Source organism: Salminus brasiliensis, chromosome 1 (genome assembly GCF_030463535.1).
Source record: "Salminus brasiliensis chromosome 1, fSalBra1.hap2, whole genome shotgun sequence".
In the NCBI taxonomy this organism is placed as follows: domain Eukaryota; kingdom Metazoa; phylum Chordata; class Actinopteri; order Characiformes; family Bryconidae; genus Salminus; species Salminus brasiliensis.
In genome coordinates, this window is record NC_132878.1 from 19,006,638 (window position 1) to 19,025,941 (window position 19,304).

General features: G+C 39.3%; 1 protein-coding gene across 2 annotated transcripts in view; it reads right to left on the reverse strand.

Moving 5' to 3' along the window:
- lamc3 (laminin, gamma 3) overlaps positions 1-19,304 on the reverse strand; it is a 161,336-nt gene that overhangs the window by 55,612 nt on the left and 86,420 nt on the right. For both annotated transcript variants that reach the window (XM_072674061.1, XM_072674054.1), the window contains 3 exons: positions 13,592-13,790; positions 9,298-9,401; positions 2,351-2,590 (listed from right to left, as the gene is read on the reverse strand). In XM_072674061.1, the coding sequence (XP_072530162.1) occupies positions 2,351-2,590; positions 9,298-9,401; positions 13,592-13,790 (543 nt within the window). The remainder of the gene's footprint in view (positions 1-2,350; positions 2,591-9,297; positions 9,402-13,591; positions 13,791-19,304) is intronic.

Sequence of the window (19,304 nt, forward strand, 5' to 3'; positions counted from 1 at the left end):
TCTCTCTCTCTCTCACACACACACACACACACACACACACACACAGTCTCACAATCTCAGTCTGTAATAACGCTATTTAGCCAGGGGCTAGGTAGCAGAGCTAATGAGAAAGAGAGAGGTAATGGTGAACTTTGCCTCGTCTGCATAGGCAGTCAGCCTCTAAAGTGGGTCAGGGGAATATAAAGGTGGAACAATGAGAGAAGATGGGGGTGGAATAGTGAAAAGAGTCCAAAGTAAGAGCCAAAAGGAGAGGAAAATTATGAGGGACAGGCAAGACACCTGAGATGCTGAAGTGGGTGTGTGGAGGAATAATAAGCCCATGACAATGGAGGAGAATAGGAAGAATATTACCCTGTCCTTACCTGATAAAATGAACACAAACATACACACAAATCGGAACTAAGAATCTGATAGAAAACACATCACGCTTCAAAGAAGGGGGTACACAGAGGTAGCATCTGCTTCAATAATGAAATCCAACAATTTCTATTTTTCAGAATTGAAACAAGCTTCACAACAGTTTTTATTATTGGGTTCCAATAATAAAAAAAAAATCTGCATTCTTTTTGAAGCCACTGTTGTGAGATTTGGCAAGCCTTCCAGAAAACTGGCAACAATCCAATTCAACCCAATGATAGAAAATCCATTACCAAGCTAGTAGGTGCCAATAATGTCCAGATGTAATGTCAAAAGCCTAAATAATATTCTATCAATCAATCCATCAATCTTTATTTTCGTTCAGAAGTATTTTTCGGGTGACTCTAATGTAGACAAGCATTTGCAGTAAACAAGGGATTTAATCAACTTCCACTAAAATAAGTAAACAAATTCTTATTTTTACATTAAAAACAGTCAATTATTAAAAGATTAATAGTAAATAATATGGTTAAATAAACAAATTCGGATTACATTTAAATTCAATAAAAATAATCATTCAAATTCAAATGTCTTTATATAGCACTTTTCATAATGGATGTTGTCACAAAGCAGCTTTATGGAGACTCATGCTCAAGTCTGTTTTGAGTAAGCCAGTGGTGACAGTGGCAAGTAAAAACTCCCTCAGAGCGAGAGGAACCAACCCTCCTCTGGTCAACACCAGATAGCACATGATGTTATTCGTGATAACACACAACCTCAAATGTTCTATTGCTTTTATACAAGAGTTTTGTATTAAAAATAATGAAACACAAAAAATCAAAGAAGCCCTGAATTTCATACTGAATATGTTTCAATACTGTCAATACCTCCCACCAAAAAGTAGTTCCACCACAAATGAGTTATAGCTATTGAACAGTAAAAGTTCCTAAACACCAGGATAGACTACATGGAGATTCATTAACACAGTCCAGCATACCTGCCGATGCTGTAAGGCTCTCCTTTTAGGGTCTGCATAGAGCCATAGAACTGTATCATGTATTACGTTTAGCAAGAGAGGTTATAAATTAGGAGGTTAAGCTCAGCGTAGCGAGTGTTTAACGAAAGGTCCCATCCTTCAACAAAAAGAGTTTTACATTATAACATGATGCACCTCTTCCAGTTCATCTAGATATAAGGCACAATACATACATCAAACAAAACCTGTAAAACCCAAAATTTGGTCAGATTCACACAGCAGGATGACTACATTATATGGACAAAAGTATTGGGACACCTGTATATTCATTGTTTCTTCCGAAATCATTTGCATTTAAAGGGCTTTCAACTTAAGTTTGGAACATTGTTATAAGAATTTGATTGCATTCAGCGATAAGAATGTTACTGAGGTCAGGATGTTGGATGATCACCACCCCATCTCATCCCATACTCCCCAACCCAGCCCAAAAGTATTGGATGGAGCACCATCATTCCAGAGAGCACAGTTCCACAGCTCCACAGCTCAATGCTGGGGGGCTTTACAGCTCTCTGGCCCACGTCTGGCATTAGAATTCATGCTAATTGGTTCATGTTTATCTGCTCCAGAGAGTCCTATTCTATTGGCAATACTTCTCTGCAGGGACTAGACGAGCTGTGTGTGTGTGTGCATTTAAAAACCTGTGTCAGCAATAGTGTATGTGTGTAAAAAACTGGGTGCAGTTTCAAAATGCTGTCTGTATTTTCCTATGAAAAATTAGTGTGCTTACCATGGATACATCAAATGAAACTGATTCATTGTAATCTTATTTTTGCTGCCAAAGCATTGCAATTATACTAGCCTTCAGTAGCTACAACAAACGTTTAAGCTAAAATGTAAGTTATATAGTTATGAGAGTAAGGAATTGAATTGTGGGTCCACATGCTGGAGACCACCAGTTCAAGACATTTCTTGTCATTTTACCCCTCTTACCACAAACACATTCACACATATACACACCTGTTTCTGGATGGCAGGTGCCATGCTGGTTACAGTTGCAGGGCACACAGCGTGAGAATGGTCCAGCATTAGGAGTCTCTCTGGTGAAGCCTGGTGCACACAGCTCACAAAACTGTCCTGTAAATCCAAGAGGGCATGTACACATCTCTACCCATGGGGCATGGGGTCCACGGGAGCTGTCCGAGGGATACGCAATCGGGAAAGCAGAGGTAAGGCTTACCCCTGAGAGCTGGGAAGTGTCTGTAGGAGAGATTGGAAGAGAAAAAAATAGGAGAGTGTGAGGGTTTAAAAATGAATAAATACTGCAGGTTCCAGTACAATACATTATTTCTTCCAGGCCTTTCAACTACCTCATCAATGACTTATGATATTCTGTTTATGCCCTCGATTTCTGTGTTGTACTTCAGGTTTATGTCATCTGTCTACAAAATTCCATTTAATAAAAATAATAATAATAATACTTTATATACCTACATCAGTAGTAGTTTTTTTTGTCAATTTTTGAGTGATTTTTTGTGATGCAAAGCAAAGTTTGGAAAAATAAAGCAAAGACAGATTGGAAAGATAAAAGTAGCTTTTTTGGCAATCCTTTTGAAACCATTATGCTATATATTTATTTTTTATTTTACTTATTGGTACAAAAAATGTATATACAAAGCAAAACAAGCAACAAAATAATTATACAGACCAAGTGGGGATCTGGGCACTGGGATAACTGTCCATAAGCTATAGCAGCAACCAGTTTAGGTCAGTTAGGACCAGGTTCAACCAAAAAGTATCTTAGCACAAAGACCATTGTTAAATAGTAGAGAGAGAATCACATTTACCACTCTCTCTACCATTTAAGATGAGCTTAACATTACATAAGCACTTCTGGGTCTGTAAAGAACTATATTTAGAACAAAGATGTGTACGTGTAAAAAATACATTTTTAAGGTACAAAGAACCTTCGCTTAATGTAGTTAATGTAAGGTTACACTTCACACTCTATTACAAACTTGGTTTATTATGGTACTGAAAGAGGTTCCTCTATTACTCAAAGAACCATTTGATGCACCTTTTTTTTCTTAGTGAGTAATTCCTTATGGGACATATTTAATGGCACACAGTTTTATGACTCACAAAGTGCACTAGGAAGTAGGAAGCCATTTGAGATTAAGCCTTAGTTTGATGTTCATGATGCATGAGGTTCATTCCCATGAAGTTATTTGAGGTTGATTTAAATATGTGCATGAGGGTTGTTTCAGGACAGATGCAGATCACTAGTTTATGAATCACTAGTTCATGATGTGAACTACTAAGATCAGATCCGAAATAAGGAAAATAATCAGAAGTGAGAAATGAGGCTCGTAATGAAAACAGCCTTATAGACAAGTGTATCTGCATTTGTGACTGGAAGGTTTTCAGAAGGATTTCGAAGCACAGTGCAGGAGGCCTAGCAAGACCAGTGTTGGGAAACACTTCCATAGTCTGTAAACACGTTTCCATCTTGAAGAAATTACAAAGATTAATGAAACCTATTTAAAGAGGTGAGAAAGAAGACGCATGAGGCTATTCCTTTAAGCAAAGACATCCATGCATCAGTGTAAAGGTTAAATAGTTGGCCTTTTTTCAAGTTCAGTGGTAGACATTTTGAGTTTAATTGACTTTGGCCCAGCTCTGTCACTTCTGTATTGATCCTTACCATGAAGAAAGGCGAGCACATATGAGATAGATAATTGAAAGAGCCTACGGCCTTGGGATAAGATAATGGCATGCATGCTAGTGTGTGGCGTTAGCAGGGATAGCAATCTTAATACACTCCCGTCTAAAAAAAAAACAAAAAAAAACACATAGATTGAACGTTTATCTTCTGTCATATAACCACCCTAGAGGGAAGTAAGGTTGATAGAGAAAATCTATAATTGGTTAATCTTAGCACACGTCCATTCAAAGGCCTGCCTTATGGGAAGGTTAGGGCACATCTTTCAATATTTAGAGATGAAGCAGGAGGGACATTATTTTCTTCAGGAGGCCAGGAACTGACGCTCAGGCTGATTTCTATACTCTAAATATCAAGGTTGTATATCCAGTCTATAATTCATATTTTCCCATGTACGATTTTTGTGTTAGTCATCCAGCCACTCACCGGAGTCGTCATTGCCCTCTGGCATCAATGGCCAGTGGGGAACCATTGTTATGCCATTGGGTGGCACTCAATGTGCGAAAAGTCTATTCTTGTATACCTTTACAACACCGGCTCTAGAACATCCTACAGGCCATTGATGCCAGAAGGGTTATCCAAGCAAAGGGTGTTTTTCCTCCTTTTTAGTAGGTGGTCATCATTTTCTGATATGTATATATACAGTCCTTATATGTCCACTAGTGTTAGACTCCACAATAGACAGTTGCTGAACTAACTCATCCTCTCTCTCTGTCTCTTTCTCTCTTTCTTACTCAAGCACACATACATAGACAGACTCAGTGCACTGGTGCTGGCAGAGTGAATCTTTGATATGTGTATAAATAAATGAAGAAGAGATAAATTAATCAATACAGGCTGAATGGAGCAGTGGAGGAACATGGTCGAGGTGAAGGGGTCTTTCTCTCCCTTTCAGAGACCCCCAGCTCCTCTGACTAATGATAAAGAAATAACATTCTCACCCACACACTCACTCTCTAACCAGTGCTGGAACCATCAAACCATCAAAATACTTTCTGCTATATCTACACACACATGTTTATGCTCTTTATTTTTTCAACCATTGCTACTCACAGGTTATAAACTGGGGCAAAACACACCTATGATTTATATATATGGCAAACAGAGCTAAGCTGACTATAATTCAAAGTAAAAAGCACTTAATATCCAATGCAATCATGGCAAATCCAGTCAACTGTATGTTGTAGAACATCTCACTGTTAATGCATTCAATGCTTTGTCCCCTTTAACTCATTACAATCTGCCCTTAAAATGGTCAGGCCACTTCAGTATCCACACTGCACATGGTAAAAAGGATCAGTGCGCGTAACTGATGCTAGCATGTTTTCTATCACTGTATAAAAAAACAGTATGCAGTGAGTGAGATGCAGACTCAGTCACCGCAGACTCAGTCACTGAATTCATACGGAAGTGTATAGAGGATGTTGTGCCCACAAAGACCGTTTGTGTTTACCCCAATCAGAAGCAATGGCTCAACTGTGAAGTTTGTTCTGAACACACGCAGCACTGCTTTCAGATCTGGAAATACAGAAAAGTATAAAATAGCCAGCTATGCTCTCCTTAAGAACATGAAAGAAGCCAAACGTGAGTACAGAGCCAGAGTGGAAGCACAGTTCCACCAACTTCACCAACGCCTGAAGCATTTTAAGGGGACCTCTCGCTCCGTGGTAAACACCAATGCCACACTACCAGATGAGCTAAACTGCTTTTATGCTCATTTTAAACCACCATTTTGAGGCGAAAGCACCATCAACTGCTGAGTCCCACCCACCCTCTGTCTCCGAAGCTGCATCAACACACATAAATCTGTTGGCCCAGAGGACATACCCGGAAGAGTGCTTAAAGCATGCGCCAGTCAGCTTGCTGGAATCTTTGCAGACATTTTCAACACCTCTCTCACTCTCTCAGTCATGCCAGCACACTTCAAACTGGCCACCATTGTCCCTGTTCCAAAGACAGGCTGCATTACCTGCCTAAATGACTGGCACCCAGTTGCTTTAACCCCTATCACAAGCAAGTGCTTTGAGAGGCTCATCTGCTCCTCATTACCTGCCACCCTGGATCCACTGCAATACAGGCGGAACAGATCCACTGATGATGATATTGCCCTGACTCTGCACACTGCCCTCTCCCACCTGGACAAGAAGAACACCTATTTGAGGATGCTGTTTGTGGACTACAGTTCAGCGTTCAACACCATCATTCCACCAAGGCTTGACACCAAGTCTTAACAACTCTCTGTGCAGCTGGATCCTGAACTTCTTGGCGGGCCCCCTAGAAATGTGTGCTCAGCCCGCTGCTGTACTCCATCTACATCTATGACTGCTTAACAAGACACAGCTTCAATGTCCTCATTAAATTTACTGGTGACACGGCAATTGTGATCTCCAACAATGATGAGACAGCCTACAGAGAGGAGGTTAGCCAGGAAAGCCAGGAAAACCACCTTTCTCTTAACGTCAGCAAGACCAAGGAGCTGGAAGTGGACTTCAGGAAACAGGAGAGAGTGCATGCCCCTGTCTCCATCAGTGAGACCACTGTAGAGAGGGTCAGCAGCTTCAAGTTCCTTGGTGTCCACATCACTGAGAAACATACATGGACAGAACACACCACACGGGTGTGAGTGTTTGTTGCAGCTGATGAAACAGAATTGGCAGTAAGTGTTCACCTTCAAGCATGGTTAGCTGTCCAAAAATGCTGTTGGCATTCATCTGAAAAGATGCAGTTGGCTAGTTTTCACCTACCCAGTACTGGTACAATTTTATAATGGGGGTGTCCTTACCTACTGAGTAGGAAGTGGAAATTACTAAATTGCTCTGTTACTGGCTCAGCTCATAGCAATGAACAAAGATAGGGAATTACTGTTACTCTACCTGGAAAGAATGCAGAATAGCCACATTTTGTCAATTGGCTGTCCCTTAAAGCACTGAAAAGGTAAAGCCATACTTGCAGCCAGCTAGCTAGATATACAGTCATGTGAAAACATCAGTACACCTCGTTGAAACCCATTGGAAAGAATTTGTAAAATGCAATTAGGGAATCGAGAAAAGAACTATAACATCTATATTAGTATATCTCCCGATACTGTTTAAATGAACATCAAATGTCCAGATGCTTAAATGTGTTTAAAAAATAGGTTTTCGTGGAGTGTCCTAATTTTTTTCACATGACTGTTCATGTTAGATTCATTGAAATGCGTTTTTGTCTAAATTTCCATGATGTACATGCTAAAAACGCCAGACTCCAAATAACACACAGTGGACTGTATAGTTTCCACACTGAACGAAAATAGGGCTGATGGCAGAAGAAACTGAGCTCCCTCACCTCACTAAATCCCAATTTAACCCCTGGCTACACATACATACACTCAGTGGCACATGCAAACACACATAAACACCAGAGCATATCTCTCCATGGCAGATGTCTTGCATCAGTAACTGGAGCTGTCAGTGCGAGTGTTGCAGAACAAAGCAGCCGAGGTTGTAGCTGAACATTTGACAAATGAATAATAATGGGCTAATAATCCTTTTCAGTGAGAGAGAATAAAAAAGCAATAGCAGAGAAAAAAGGAGTGTGCTCTTTGTACAATTTCTCACATTATTGCCTTTTCAGAGCCTTTAGTTGATAAGTCACCTCCAGCGCTGTTTGGGGATTCATTTGAGTCGTCAGTCGTCAACTTTTTTCCCTCCAAAGCCAAGATATGACAGTTTGAGGATGTGCAGAAGTGTTTGTGCTGGTTCATTAAAAAGAGCTGTCTTTGTATTCACCGCTCACTGAATACTGAACAAGAAGGTGAACGATTTACATAGACAAACAACCTACACAGGCATTTAAATGTTTGTCATCACTTTATTAAAGGAATTCTTTTCCTTACAGTATGCATATTGACATATAATATATAAATAATATAATAATAATATGATAAATAATATTGATAATCTTGTTATTCACCTCTGGATTTTTCTGGAGGCATTTTGGATTCTTATTTTATTCTTCAACTTGATTCTCTGTGTTGTGTATTTTTATTACGAAATCATCTACAGCTCTGTTGATCATTTCATGGTGATACCACTCACTTCAACAGCGAAGAGCAAACCAAACTAAACTTCTGAGGTTTAAATAAGACTGGAGGGTTCTCCAAAATCCTCATAAATGATGTTGTAATCTTTTGCATCTGGTGTAGTCTACCTGATTCTAAATTTAGATATTTTAAAAAGTAATAAATATGGGAGTGTCCTAGCTTTTTCCTCACATAAGAATTGCATATATCAATTATATTTGACATATCTTCAGTTTTATTCTTTGTAAGTGAAGATGAAATGCCCATATTTTTAAATAGATTATGTTGATGTTACATTCATCGAAATGTAGTTTAGTCCAAATGTCCCTGATGTCAATGCTAAAAAACTCCAGACTCAGGCAACGACAAGAATTTCTAGAATGATAAATAATTTTCTGTAGTTACCTGTTTACGTTAATTTCTTGTTATGTATCTCTGGATTTCTCTAGGGTTTTTTTCTATTTGAATTCTATTTTTGAATTATACTTCATTCTCAATGTTATGTACCTTCATTACAGAAACATCTGCTGCTCTGTTGATCATTCTGTAGACTACAAACTATCAATTGTAATCATATTGTACTGTATATCTGTAGGCCAGAAAACTGAGGCTGCAGTAGGCTCAAGACTGGACAGTTAAAGACTGGAGAAATGTAGCCTAGTCTGATGAATCTCTTTTTTTGATGAGGTACCCAGAATCCATGAATCCAACCTGCCTAATGTCCACAGTTTACTCATGGCTACTTGCAGCATGATAATGCACCATTTTAAACAAAGAACAGTCATTCTGAAACTGGTTTCTTGAACATGACTATGAGTTCAGTGACCTTCCCAGTCACCACATCTGAATCATTGGGATGTGATAGGACAGGAGATTTACAGCTTGAAAGTTGTCTTGGAAAATCTTCAGAAACTGTGTGACGCAGCCATGTCAACATGGACCAGCATCTACAACAAATGTTCCAACATCTTGTGGAATCCATATCATAATGAAGTGATATGGCCCAGTATTAGTATAGTCTTTCCATTAAACTGCTCAGTAATGGAGGTAATGCAATGTGCAGGCGATTATTACCTAACATTTGAAGCAACTATAGCTTATTCTAACTTTATTCTGTACTTGAAACATATGGAAGGAAAATTCTGCTCTACAGAAGTAATGCTTGGCCTTTCACACCATACTCACAGTTTTGTCCACCTGCGTTGCTGATGCGCAGTGCCGTCAGGTTGCTGAGCATACGCCGGAACTCGAACGGACTCAGAGCTGGATTTACGTCCCTCTCGATTAACCTGGGGACAAAAACTCAGGTTAATGCAACTTGTCAGCTGTGTATGTGTGAGTGTGTGTGTGCTGGATTTGTGTCCCGGCAGGTGTGACACCTTAGGTGGCACAAGGCTGTGAAACAGAGAACGAATGCATCGTGCCATAATGTGTAAATAAACACACACATACACACACATCCTCACACCTATACAGACTTTTACTATCTGCTTTCTTTCACTTCTTTCGTTACCCTTTCCACCTGTTCACTTTCCACTCCCTGACTACCATCCTTTGCTCCTCGCCCTGCTCTTACAGCTTGATTAAAATTAGCTGCTGTGAACACGCCCTGAGAGAACACAGGTTCAAAATCTGTCAGGGAGCATTACCACCGCCTGTCAATGCCACACACACACGTAGAGTCACACAGTCACACATTTGCGCATGCACAGATGTCGTGACTCTACTTCATCATGTTTATGCATGAAGTCCGCACCCCGCCGATAAACAGACAAAAATATCTGATAACAAGTAACCCACTCACATAAGCATACACACACACATACACACACTTATCCTCACACTTTCGATATTCACATTAAGGCTGCTCCCCAAAACATGGACCATTCTAGCTCTAAAACTCATATCTTCACCAGCTCATGCAGACAGCTTTAAAAAGAAGCTAATTATAAGCCCTGTAAAGATCAGACAGGCACTTTATTTTAGCCTGGCTTATTTTTGACCAAGATTTACTCATGACGATGATAAGGCCATAAGGAATAGGCTGAATTCTCTCCTTTTAAAAAAGTAATTAAGGAAGTAATGTATTACCTTGTATTTCCAATCACTCGTCACATTATTAGAAACACCTACTGTATTGGTCACCGTATAGGTAGTGACTGTGAGACTGTTGCTACACAATTACAAACAATTACACACCCTTTATTCTGTTCATGGTCAGAATGTTTTTTTTTATTTTTTATAATAATAATAATAATAATAATAATAAATCACCCCAATTTAATCATTTCCAATTACCACTCACTAGTTAGGACACCCCCTATCACACAATGTCACCAGTGTTGAGAGGGTCAAGACTAACATATGTGTATTTTGTCAGTAATCAATAATAGTTATTTGCTGCCTAAGGTTGATCACATTCTGACTGCCTTCTTCACGTAAATTGTAAAGCCAATGTGACCTACTATGACTTTTTGTGCTCTGGTTCTGGATTTAATATAGTGCAGTAAGAGAGAGAGGATGAATGGTGCTCAGAGACAATCATTGTCTGTTTGTTTGGAGTGTTTGGATATGGCATGTGGACCAATGTGCAGTGACATTATTTCACACCAGTCAGGAGGGAACTCATGTTGTGTTATATTGGTTTTATGGATTTTAACTACACACGTAAGGCGCACATTCAACTGTAGGGCTGGTTTCGTTGAGTGAGAGAGTTACACTGCATCAAATGTGTTCGAGAACCTTAGAGGTTCATCTTAGTGTCAACAGACTTAACTATATAGACAGTTGGATAAATCTCGATAGATCAATTATTATTTTTATTCTGGTCCTATACTGTGTTAAATAAATATAGAGCTTTAGGCCACTTCTGATAATGAATATCTGTTTATTTGTATAAAACTCAATGTTAATGAAGTTAATAAAGATCCCAGTATCAACACTGTGTTCATGCTGCATTACAACTGTGATAGTTCTGCTGAGAGAGATTTCTAATTAAGTAGGTTTGTTTACAGTATATTTAAGGAGGTCCTTGAATGTATTTTGGCATTGTTGAATAATGAGAGCTACCAGCATAATCAAAGCACAGTTGGAAAACAAGCAAATTACAAAATACTTTACACTATGTAACAGTCTTGACTAGTTTTATCACACTCCCAAAATTTACATTCATCCAGCTGTCTAGTGAAAGCTTGAGAAAATGTAAAATACATTGGTGACTTAAGGAAATCATAGTGTTTTTGATAGTGGAGAGCAGTTCATCTCCATGAGACTCAGCTAGTGATGAGGATATGGGTTGCTACGCAAACCTGAGAGGCAAACAGGGATCTGCACTAGGCTGACACTAGCTGACCAGCTTCTTTCATCTCTTCTCTCCAATGTCCATTCATTCAAAAAAAAAAAACTGGACTACCTCAGCAGACTGAGGTTATACATACATCAGAAGTGAAATCCTCCTTTTTTGAATGGTAAGACTAATAGCTAAACCAAACTAAGAGAGTCGGGGCAAGGCTAAAAGCTAACCCGGAGCACATCATGCTGAGAGGACACAACAAGAGGACAGCTCCAACTCGAAAGACTTAATTACAGTGCCATAAACCAGCCAACTCTCTGCCATCTCTCCTTGACAATGTGTCTAGCTAGCAAGTGACCCTGCCCTTCCCCTTCCCATGCCCTGTGCATGAATGCCCTCTGTAGATGATTGGCTGGAATAGTGTTGTGTTTGTTTGTTTTCCCTTTTTCCAGTGTACAAACAGACCAAAGAGCTATGAGAAAACATTTGCTGAATTTAACAAAAGATTTATTGGATTAAAATTGCATACAGCACCTTTAATAGATGCATTCTACTGCACCTTTAAAGTATTCCAAAGAACTCATCACAAAATGCTCTACAGAGCCAGCCTGTACTCTGTACAAAGCTCCCAGGAGCCAAATTAATGTATTCAATTGTTTAATTTCTTTAAAATTTGGTATGTGTGGGCATGTTTGAGCTCCTCTCGCAGCGAATGTTTGTCACGGGCATTGAATCAATGTTGAAATGGCAGTCATGTACGTGATTTTCACTTCGATTGTTCAACCTCACTGATGAGGTTTTGAAATGAAACCTACGCCAGTGACTGTATGAGCGTATTAGCGCTCCTGTGGCGATAACCATCAATGAAACCATTCTCCCAAAGCGGCAATTTGCTGCGTTTTTGAAAGCCCCAGGCAACTAGCCAAGCTGAACAATTATGGGCCCATGCCACACTTATTATGCCTAATGTGTCCTACAATTAGGCGATGGAACGTAATTATACTGATAGTGGTTCTTGAGTCTTTTCAGTTAATTGAATTAATCAAAGCACAAGAAAGAGGAATCAGCGATGGCCTGTTCCGTCTTACAAGCTGTGACATATTGTTCTCTCGGGACGTAAAAAATGGATTCATATGAGATTAGAGCATTTTGTCTATCATGTTTAAGGATATCAGTAATTATTACTGGCAGTTTGAAAACACTATAGTATAGCCTATGCTTTGAAAGGCAAAATTAGTATGTTATGTAGACTAGGCAGCAATAAACTGCTGTATACTGAAAGAAACTTAAGGCATAAACCATACTGGATCTATTCTGAGGAGAAACTGGAGGAACATATATGAAATCGTATATAACAAGCCCTTCAAATAATACTACACTGTATGTGTATGATGACAAGCCTACTGTATTAGTTCCATTAGAACCTTCTATGGCTCAGTCTGTTAAAGGATTACCATTTGCACCCACTGAAATGTCTCCATCCAGCAGAGCCTATTTTCAGCTCTTTGATATGCAAATTACTCTGTGAACCTGAACAACAATTATGGCAACTGTGTACTGAGTTTTGTACATATATATACACACACTATTACAAACAGAATGAACAAACAGGCATATGATTTTCACTTCTAGTCATTTCTTGTTGACTTACTCAACCAATAATGATTTAACTTAACCCATTCAAAAACGTGCCTCTCCGTTTCTGTTAATAATTTTCTTTATGGTTTGAACTCTGCAGTAGCTCTGTACACTGTGTGAACAATTCTGGATGAACAGCCCCATAGAAATGCTCTAAATTACTGGCAGTTGTTCTATATATTGTATAGGCAATGATGAATGGGCCAATAGAAATGTTCCAAAATTGACATTGACCTCCATTGTCCTCTTCCTTTCAAGTTTCCATGTTGATGTTGCATGACAGCGAATCAATATTTAAACTATTTCAATGTGTTAAAACAATCAGCAAAACAAAGTCTATATTCTTATTGACATTTTTCCACCAACTTCTGTATTGCTATAACTACCTACGAGCTTCAGCGTCCTAACCATAAGCTAACCTGTTAAAGCTGGAATCCTTATAATAAACTTTTCCATCATGTTTTTTTTTTTTTTTTTTTTTTTTTTAAACATCCTGGACACATCTCATTTCTACAAAAATTATGGTCACACAAACAGGAACACACATACCTGAGAGTAAAAGTGTTATAAGGGGTGTATCCAGGCCCACTCTCCAGGTCTTGCTCTGAATACAGGCTGGCACTGACCGATATTCCAGATCCTTCCAGAAGCACAGTCACCCTCCTTGGCAACAGCTCCGTCGCTTCGGCCGTGAAGGACAAGGATAGGTGCTGCCCGTAACTCAGAAGCTGATTCCCAATGAACTTTTCTATTATACAAAACAAAACAGGGAACAACATTCTTCGTCAGATCCTATTAGGATTCAAATTGAAGCAGACAACTTTCTGATATTATAATTTGCCAGTAATAGAGCTCATGTAATATCTATGGAGCCAGCAGCTGGGGATGTGTGTGAGGTTCACTCATCTTTATTAGCTAATTGGTGGAGATTTTGTAGTAGCGGTCAAGTTTAGACTACAGAGACTTTATACCTGTAATCAAAAGCAGAATTATTTAGATAGCTTGTGTAGGTAATTTGAAATGTTACATAAGGTACTGACCTATGCTCCACTCACAAATGTGTTTTTGCTCCTAGCAAATATAGAAAGTTCATGAACTATATTTCAGCTTCTGTAGTTATAACACAGTTAGTTCTGACCTCACAGTGTTATTGGTTCAGATACTAGTGCCACAATCTCCAAACAAATCTATTTAAATATCACATATGAAACGTATTAAGGCCTTATTCTCCAGCAAATACAATACACTTAGCAAATACAATTGACAATTTGACATTTTTTTGCCAAAATTACAATAAAAACATAGTTAATAACATAATACTAATACCAGTATATAACACAAGCAAGCAGATGTAACAAAGCCAAAAATGTTTCAAAAAAAAAAAAAAAGAAGCCATTTTTGATGGAAGCCCTTTTTCAGGTTTAACATGTTACATCACACTGACCGAAACTAGCAAAAACAGATGAGGAAAAACTGATCAAAGAGGTAAAGAAATGAGATTTTTATGACCCATCCTCAGCACTTAACTGCAGTATCAAACATTTTTTTTTCTTTGTGGGTGTCTGTAAATTTTCTTGTTAATCAGTTAGTCCTCATTGTTTCAAAGTTTCAGGACCAGAACTGTGGAATACACAGATCAGCCATAACATTAGTACCCCTGAAAGGTTAAAATCATTATTATCCTCAACTACAGTGTTATATGTAAAGGGGGTGACATATATGGGAGTAAGTGAACAATTCTTTCCTGAAGGTGATGGTAAAAGCAGGAACAATGGGCAAGCATAAGAATTTGAGCCATTCTGACAAGGGCCAAACTGTGGTGACTAGACGACTGGGTCAGAGCATCTCCAAAACATTGGGCAGGTCTTGTGGGTTTTTTTCTGGCATGCAGTGATCAGTATCTACTGAAAGTGTTCCAAGAAAGGACAAAAGGTATTCAATGATTAATATTAGGCAGGTGGTATTAATGTTATGGCTGACTGGTGTATTTGCAATAATGCCCTTACAGTTGTGTGTTGGTACATCGTTGTTACTTTCTTGTGCTTATGAACACAGCACAGTCTCATAGATTGGCTCTATTTCTGGTGTGTTAGGACACACATCCGTTAACATGGTATTTGTCGCAGGATGGTATTGCGTTGTGAGTCACTAATGGCGTGAATGCAAATGACACAGAAGGGGTAAAACAGGCTGATAATCCTTATTTACGAATGATCAGACATTTTACCATGCTTGACATGTTGACATCACAGTAAATCTGGCAGTGCGCTTGATGAACCTGGCCCATAGTGTTGAATATGATTGGTCCAAAGTTAAGTGATATTGTACTGTTCCGCCCACACTCCGTGATCTCAGGCTGAGGGACAAAACTACTGGGTAAGTGGCTAGAGCTGGGGCATACTAGACATTTCCGCAATTCACACCAAACCCATGCAAAATATGTAAGTATTACTGCTGAGCTGTGGTGACCAACCAAGATTAGAGATAATCCATGACAGAAACTGTTTGGAGGGGTGTGTGTATGTGTGTGCGCGTCTGAGTGTTGGAGAGAGAAAGGAAGACTGTATAAATATGATGTGACGATGTTTAAATCTCATGATTCACTGAAGGGCGAAGGGTGGCATGATGGCTACATCCTTTGCTTTGCAGACAAGTAGGAGGGTTGGAGATGTGCCTGGTGTGCGTGTCTGTGTGCACACATGCGTGTGTGTGCGTGTGTGTGTGTGTGTGTCTAAGAGGATGGGTATAATCGCCTCTCATCTCCTCCTGCCTCATTAAAGAGCATTAACAAGACTTCAAAGAGCCCCCACAGCGTGCTCTCTCCATCTTACACACACACACTACATACAGCAGAGTAGCTATTTTCATCCACAGCATGTGTCCTGTACTCGCTACATCTGAGACACTTTGAATTTTATAGTGTACGTCGTATTTATTTCATGATCATTTCTTGTGTAAATCCAGGCTGCAATAAGCTTCCTTTAGACTTTAACTATTAAGCAGTTTTGTGAGACTGAAGCTTTTCACTGGTTCTAATGCACTGTCTTTATAGTGCTTATAAAAGTAGGCTAATGGCTGCGGTCGAAAACTCAGTTGTGTGTGTTATTGGCATCTATTTTTTTTTTACTTGCTTGCTGTTCATGCTAGTCAGCAAATTGAGTGCTAATTAGCATTAGCGTCATTTACAGCCAGTCCTACTTTTCTGGCTGCCCTGCCTGGCTTTGATTCTCTTAATATTTATAGGCACAAAGTTTGGTCTTTTGTTGCTCTTCTTCATATCATGTCATATATACAGCAGCACTAAAACTGGGTGCTCTTTTTTTCTTAGACGTGTCCTCTTTTTTGGATCTAAAGAATGTGCCTGGTTGGGATTTTGAAATTGCGTTAAACATCTCTACTTCCACTGTTTCTACAGACGGCCATGGATTGTCATGGAATTTCACAGACTGTTTAAGCCCCGCTTTCTTGCCGTCATGATTCCTCTACATGTACCTGCATCTGCATTTACATTTAAGACATTTAGCTTATGCTCTTATCTGAAGCTTACAAAAGTGCTTCACTCTTTACTCAGAAAATTTCTGTAGGATAGTTTCTGTAGGCTAGAATCTAGAAGATACCGTAAGCTAGATGTTGCCAAATATGAAGCCAGTATAGACACCTAGATACACAAAGCTCACATACTACAAAGCACTCATAAGTACTCTTGAATCTTGCATCTACATCAACTATAGGTCAAACTGATTCCCACCACAGCATGAAAATGCATAAGCACAAATGGAAATAAACTTTGAAAAAAATCCTGAAAATATTCTGGAAAATCAAAAAGCTTTATCACACTAATATCACTAAAAAACCAAACTTGTAAACAAGTGAAATAATAGATTTTACATTTACTGACTTCTTTGGCATGAAAATAGTTTACTCACTTGGTGAGTGAGTATTTTTGTAAGTGTTCATTAACATAGTTGCATTGTTCAAAAATTTTTTAAATGCCTTTCTACACACACACACAAACACGCACACACACTCATTGTCCCACAACTTAGGCCTATTTGAATTCCACTGGAGGCATCACCCTCACCATGTTAAAGTGACATTTTTTAATTCTTTAGCTGATGGTCTCTCTTTTTAATCAACATTTCGATTCATACTTCCATCACATCTTACGTCCAGCTGCTTATAGTTAGAGTGTATATGAGCATCAAGATCCATTCAAATCACACACTTCCACTTATATAGTCCTAAGAATTACACTCACCAAGCAATGTATTAGAAGGACCTGTTCTCCTATACGTTTATGCAAATATCTAAACAGCCATTTGTGTGGCAGCAGTACTGTGTACAAAACCATGCAGATAGGCTCCAGCAGCTTCAGGTAATATGCACATCTATCAACTAGCAGAATTGAGAACAAATGTGATAGAACTCGGCACAGACAGCTTGAATCCCTGGACCCAACCTGCCTTGTGTGAACAGTTCAGCCTGGTGAAAGTGGTGTAATGCCAATTTACCCATCTTTCAGCATGAGGATGAACCATGTCACAAAGCAACTGTCCTCTCAAACTGGTTGTATGAATATGACAGTGAGCTAAGTGCCCTTCAGTAGCCTTTCTTGTCACCAGATCGGAATCCAATCGGAACACCTTTAGGATGAGGTAGAATGGGAGATTCGCAGCAGAAAAGATCTCAGTCATGTCAACATGGGAATATCCAAACATCACATAAAATTTATATTTGCTAACAATGCCTTGCTCGACCTGAACAGCTAGACATCTATGATGCTGGGTGGAGCCACCAGGGTCACCACACTAGAGGTTTCCATATTAAGACATTCCATGTGAAAGCCATAATTGAGAACTCATGCCCAGTGGGATTGCAGTTTATTACTGGTTAAACGTGCAGCTCAGTTCATTTACAAGAAGGATCTTCTAATTATGAACTAGCAGAATATTGCATAGAAGCTAATCATATATCCACAGATGTGTAGTGAAACATTGGGTTGATGAGGTGGCTCTAATTATTGTCAGTCAAGCAATTTCAGAACTGACAACATTAGCATAAGCAACATCAGCCATGATGAGGTCCACCAATCAGAGTGGTCTGACTGAATTACTCACTGAAAACCCTTCCAGATCGGGATGTCCTTGGAGTTGGCTGGAACTAAGACTGCCTACAGCTCCAGCTGGCTACAAATCAGATCCTCATATGCCCCTCAAATCAGATCATCAAATGCCCCTGAGGGTTCCTCATTAACCTCTCTTTGCCTTGGCAGTAAGTCCCAAAATGTGTTTGCTGTAACCCGTCAGAGACAAAACACTACAAAACGTCCTCGTCCCAGACACCCTGCAGGAGTGTTAAACGCCTAGTGCGAGTGTGGTTTTCTCACTCTGTTTACCATCGCTCCACCTGCAGAGATGAGGCAATGATTTATCTTAGACAAAAGCGAGGGGAAAGCACAGTGTACCTGCAGGGCTCCCATTGTGTTCAGGTCTAACACCCTGGCATAGTCTCTCAGAGATTTAACATGCGCAAAACTTCAGCCCCTGTGGAGAAGCTAAGAACTTGACTTGAAAAACAAATGCTCGCCATGGGAGGTCCTCAGTTGTTGAGACTATTCAAACTAGTTCCCAGTGATTCAGAGAGCTGAGAAGAGAAAGCTGCCTCCGTGCCACCATGGCAACAGTTAGGGAATTTGCAAAATCAGAGATAACATTTTTTTTCTTGTCTAGGATGTAGTCTGTCAGCCAATACATGTGTGCTTAACAGGATATCTGTGGCCTGAAGGTTAGAGAAGCGGCCTTGTGACCGTAAGGTTGCCGGTTTGATCCCCTGAACTGACAGAACACCACTGAAGTGCCTTTGAGCAAAGCACCCAACTTCAAACTGCTTCCCGGGCTCCTGGCACATGTGCTTGCTGTGCCCTTAGCATACTGGTTACCATCTGAGTGTGATTTAAAAAAATAACGTACATGGGCCTTATACCATCTTGTGCAAATGTTCCATAGAAACAGCACAAAGGAAGCGGCATGATGACTTTACAACATTGTCCAGTTATGTGAGCTAAATGAGTAAAATGCCATGAAAAGTGCAACTGTCATATGTTTAATATTAATATATTCTATATTACTTAGATACACAGTTAGATATTGACAAAAAACTTGTATCCCCACATTTGACATTTTTAACTTTTTGACACAATTTTTACATTATGATTTCATGATAAATGGACCAGAATGATCAAAATTGATCAAAATGAATACAA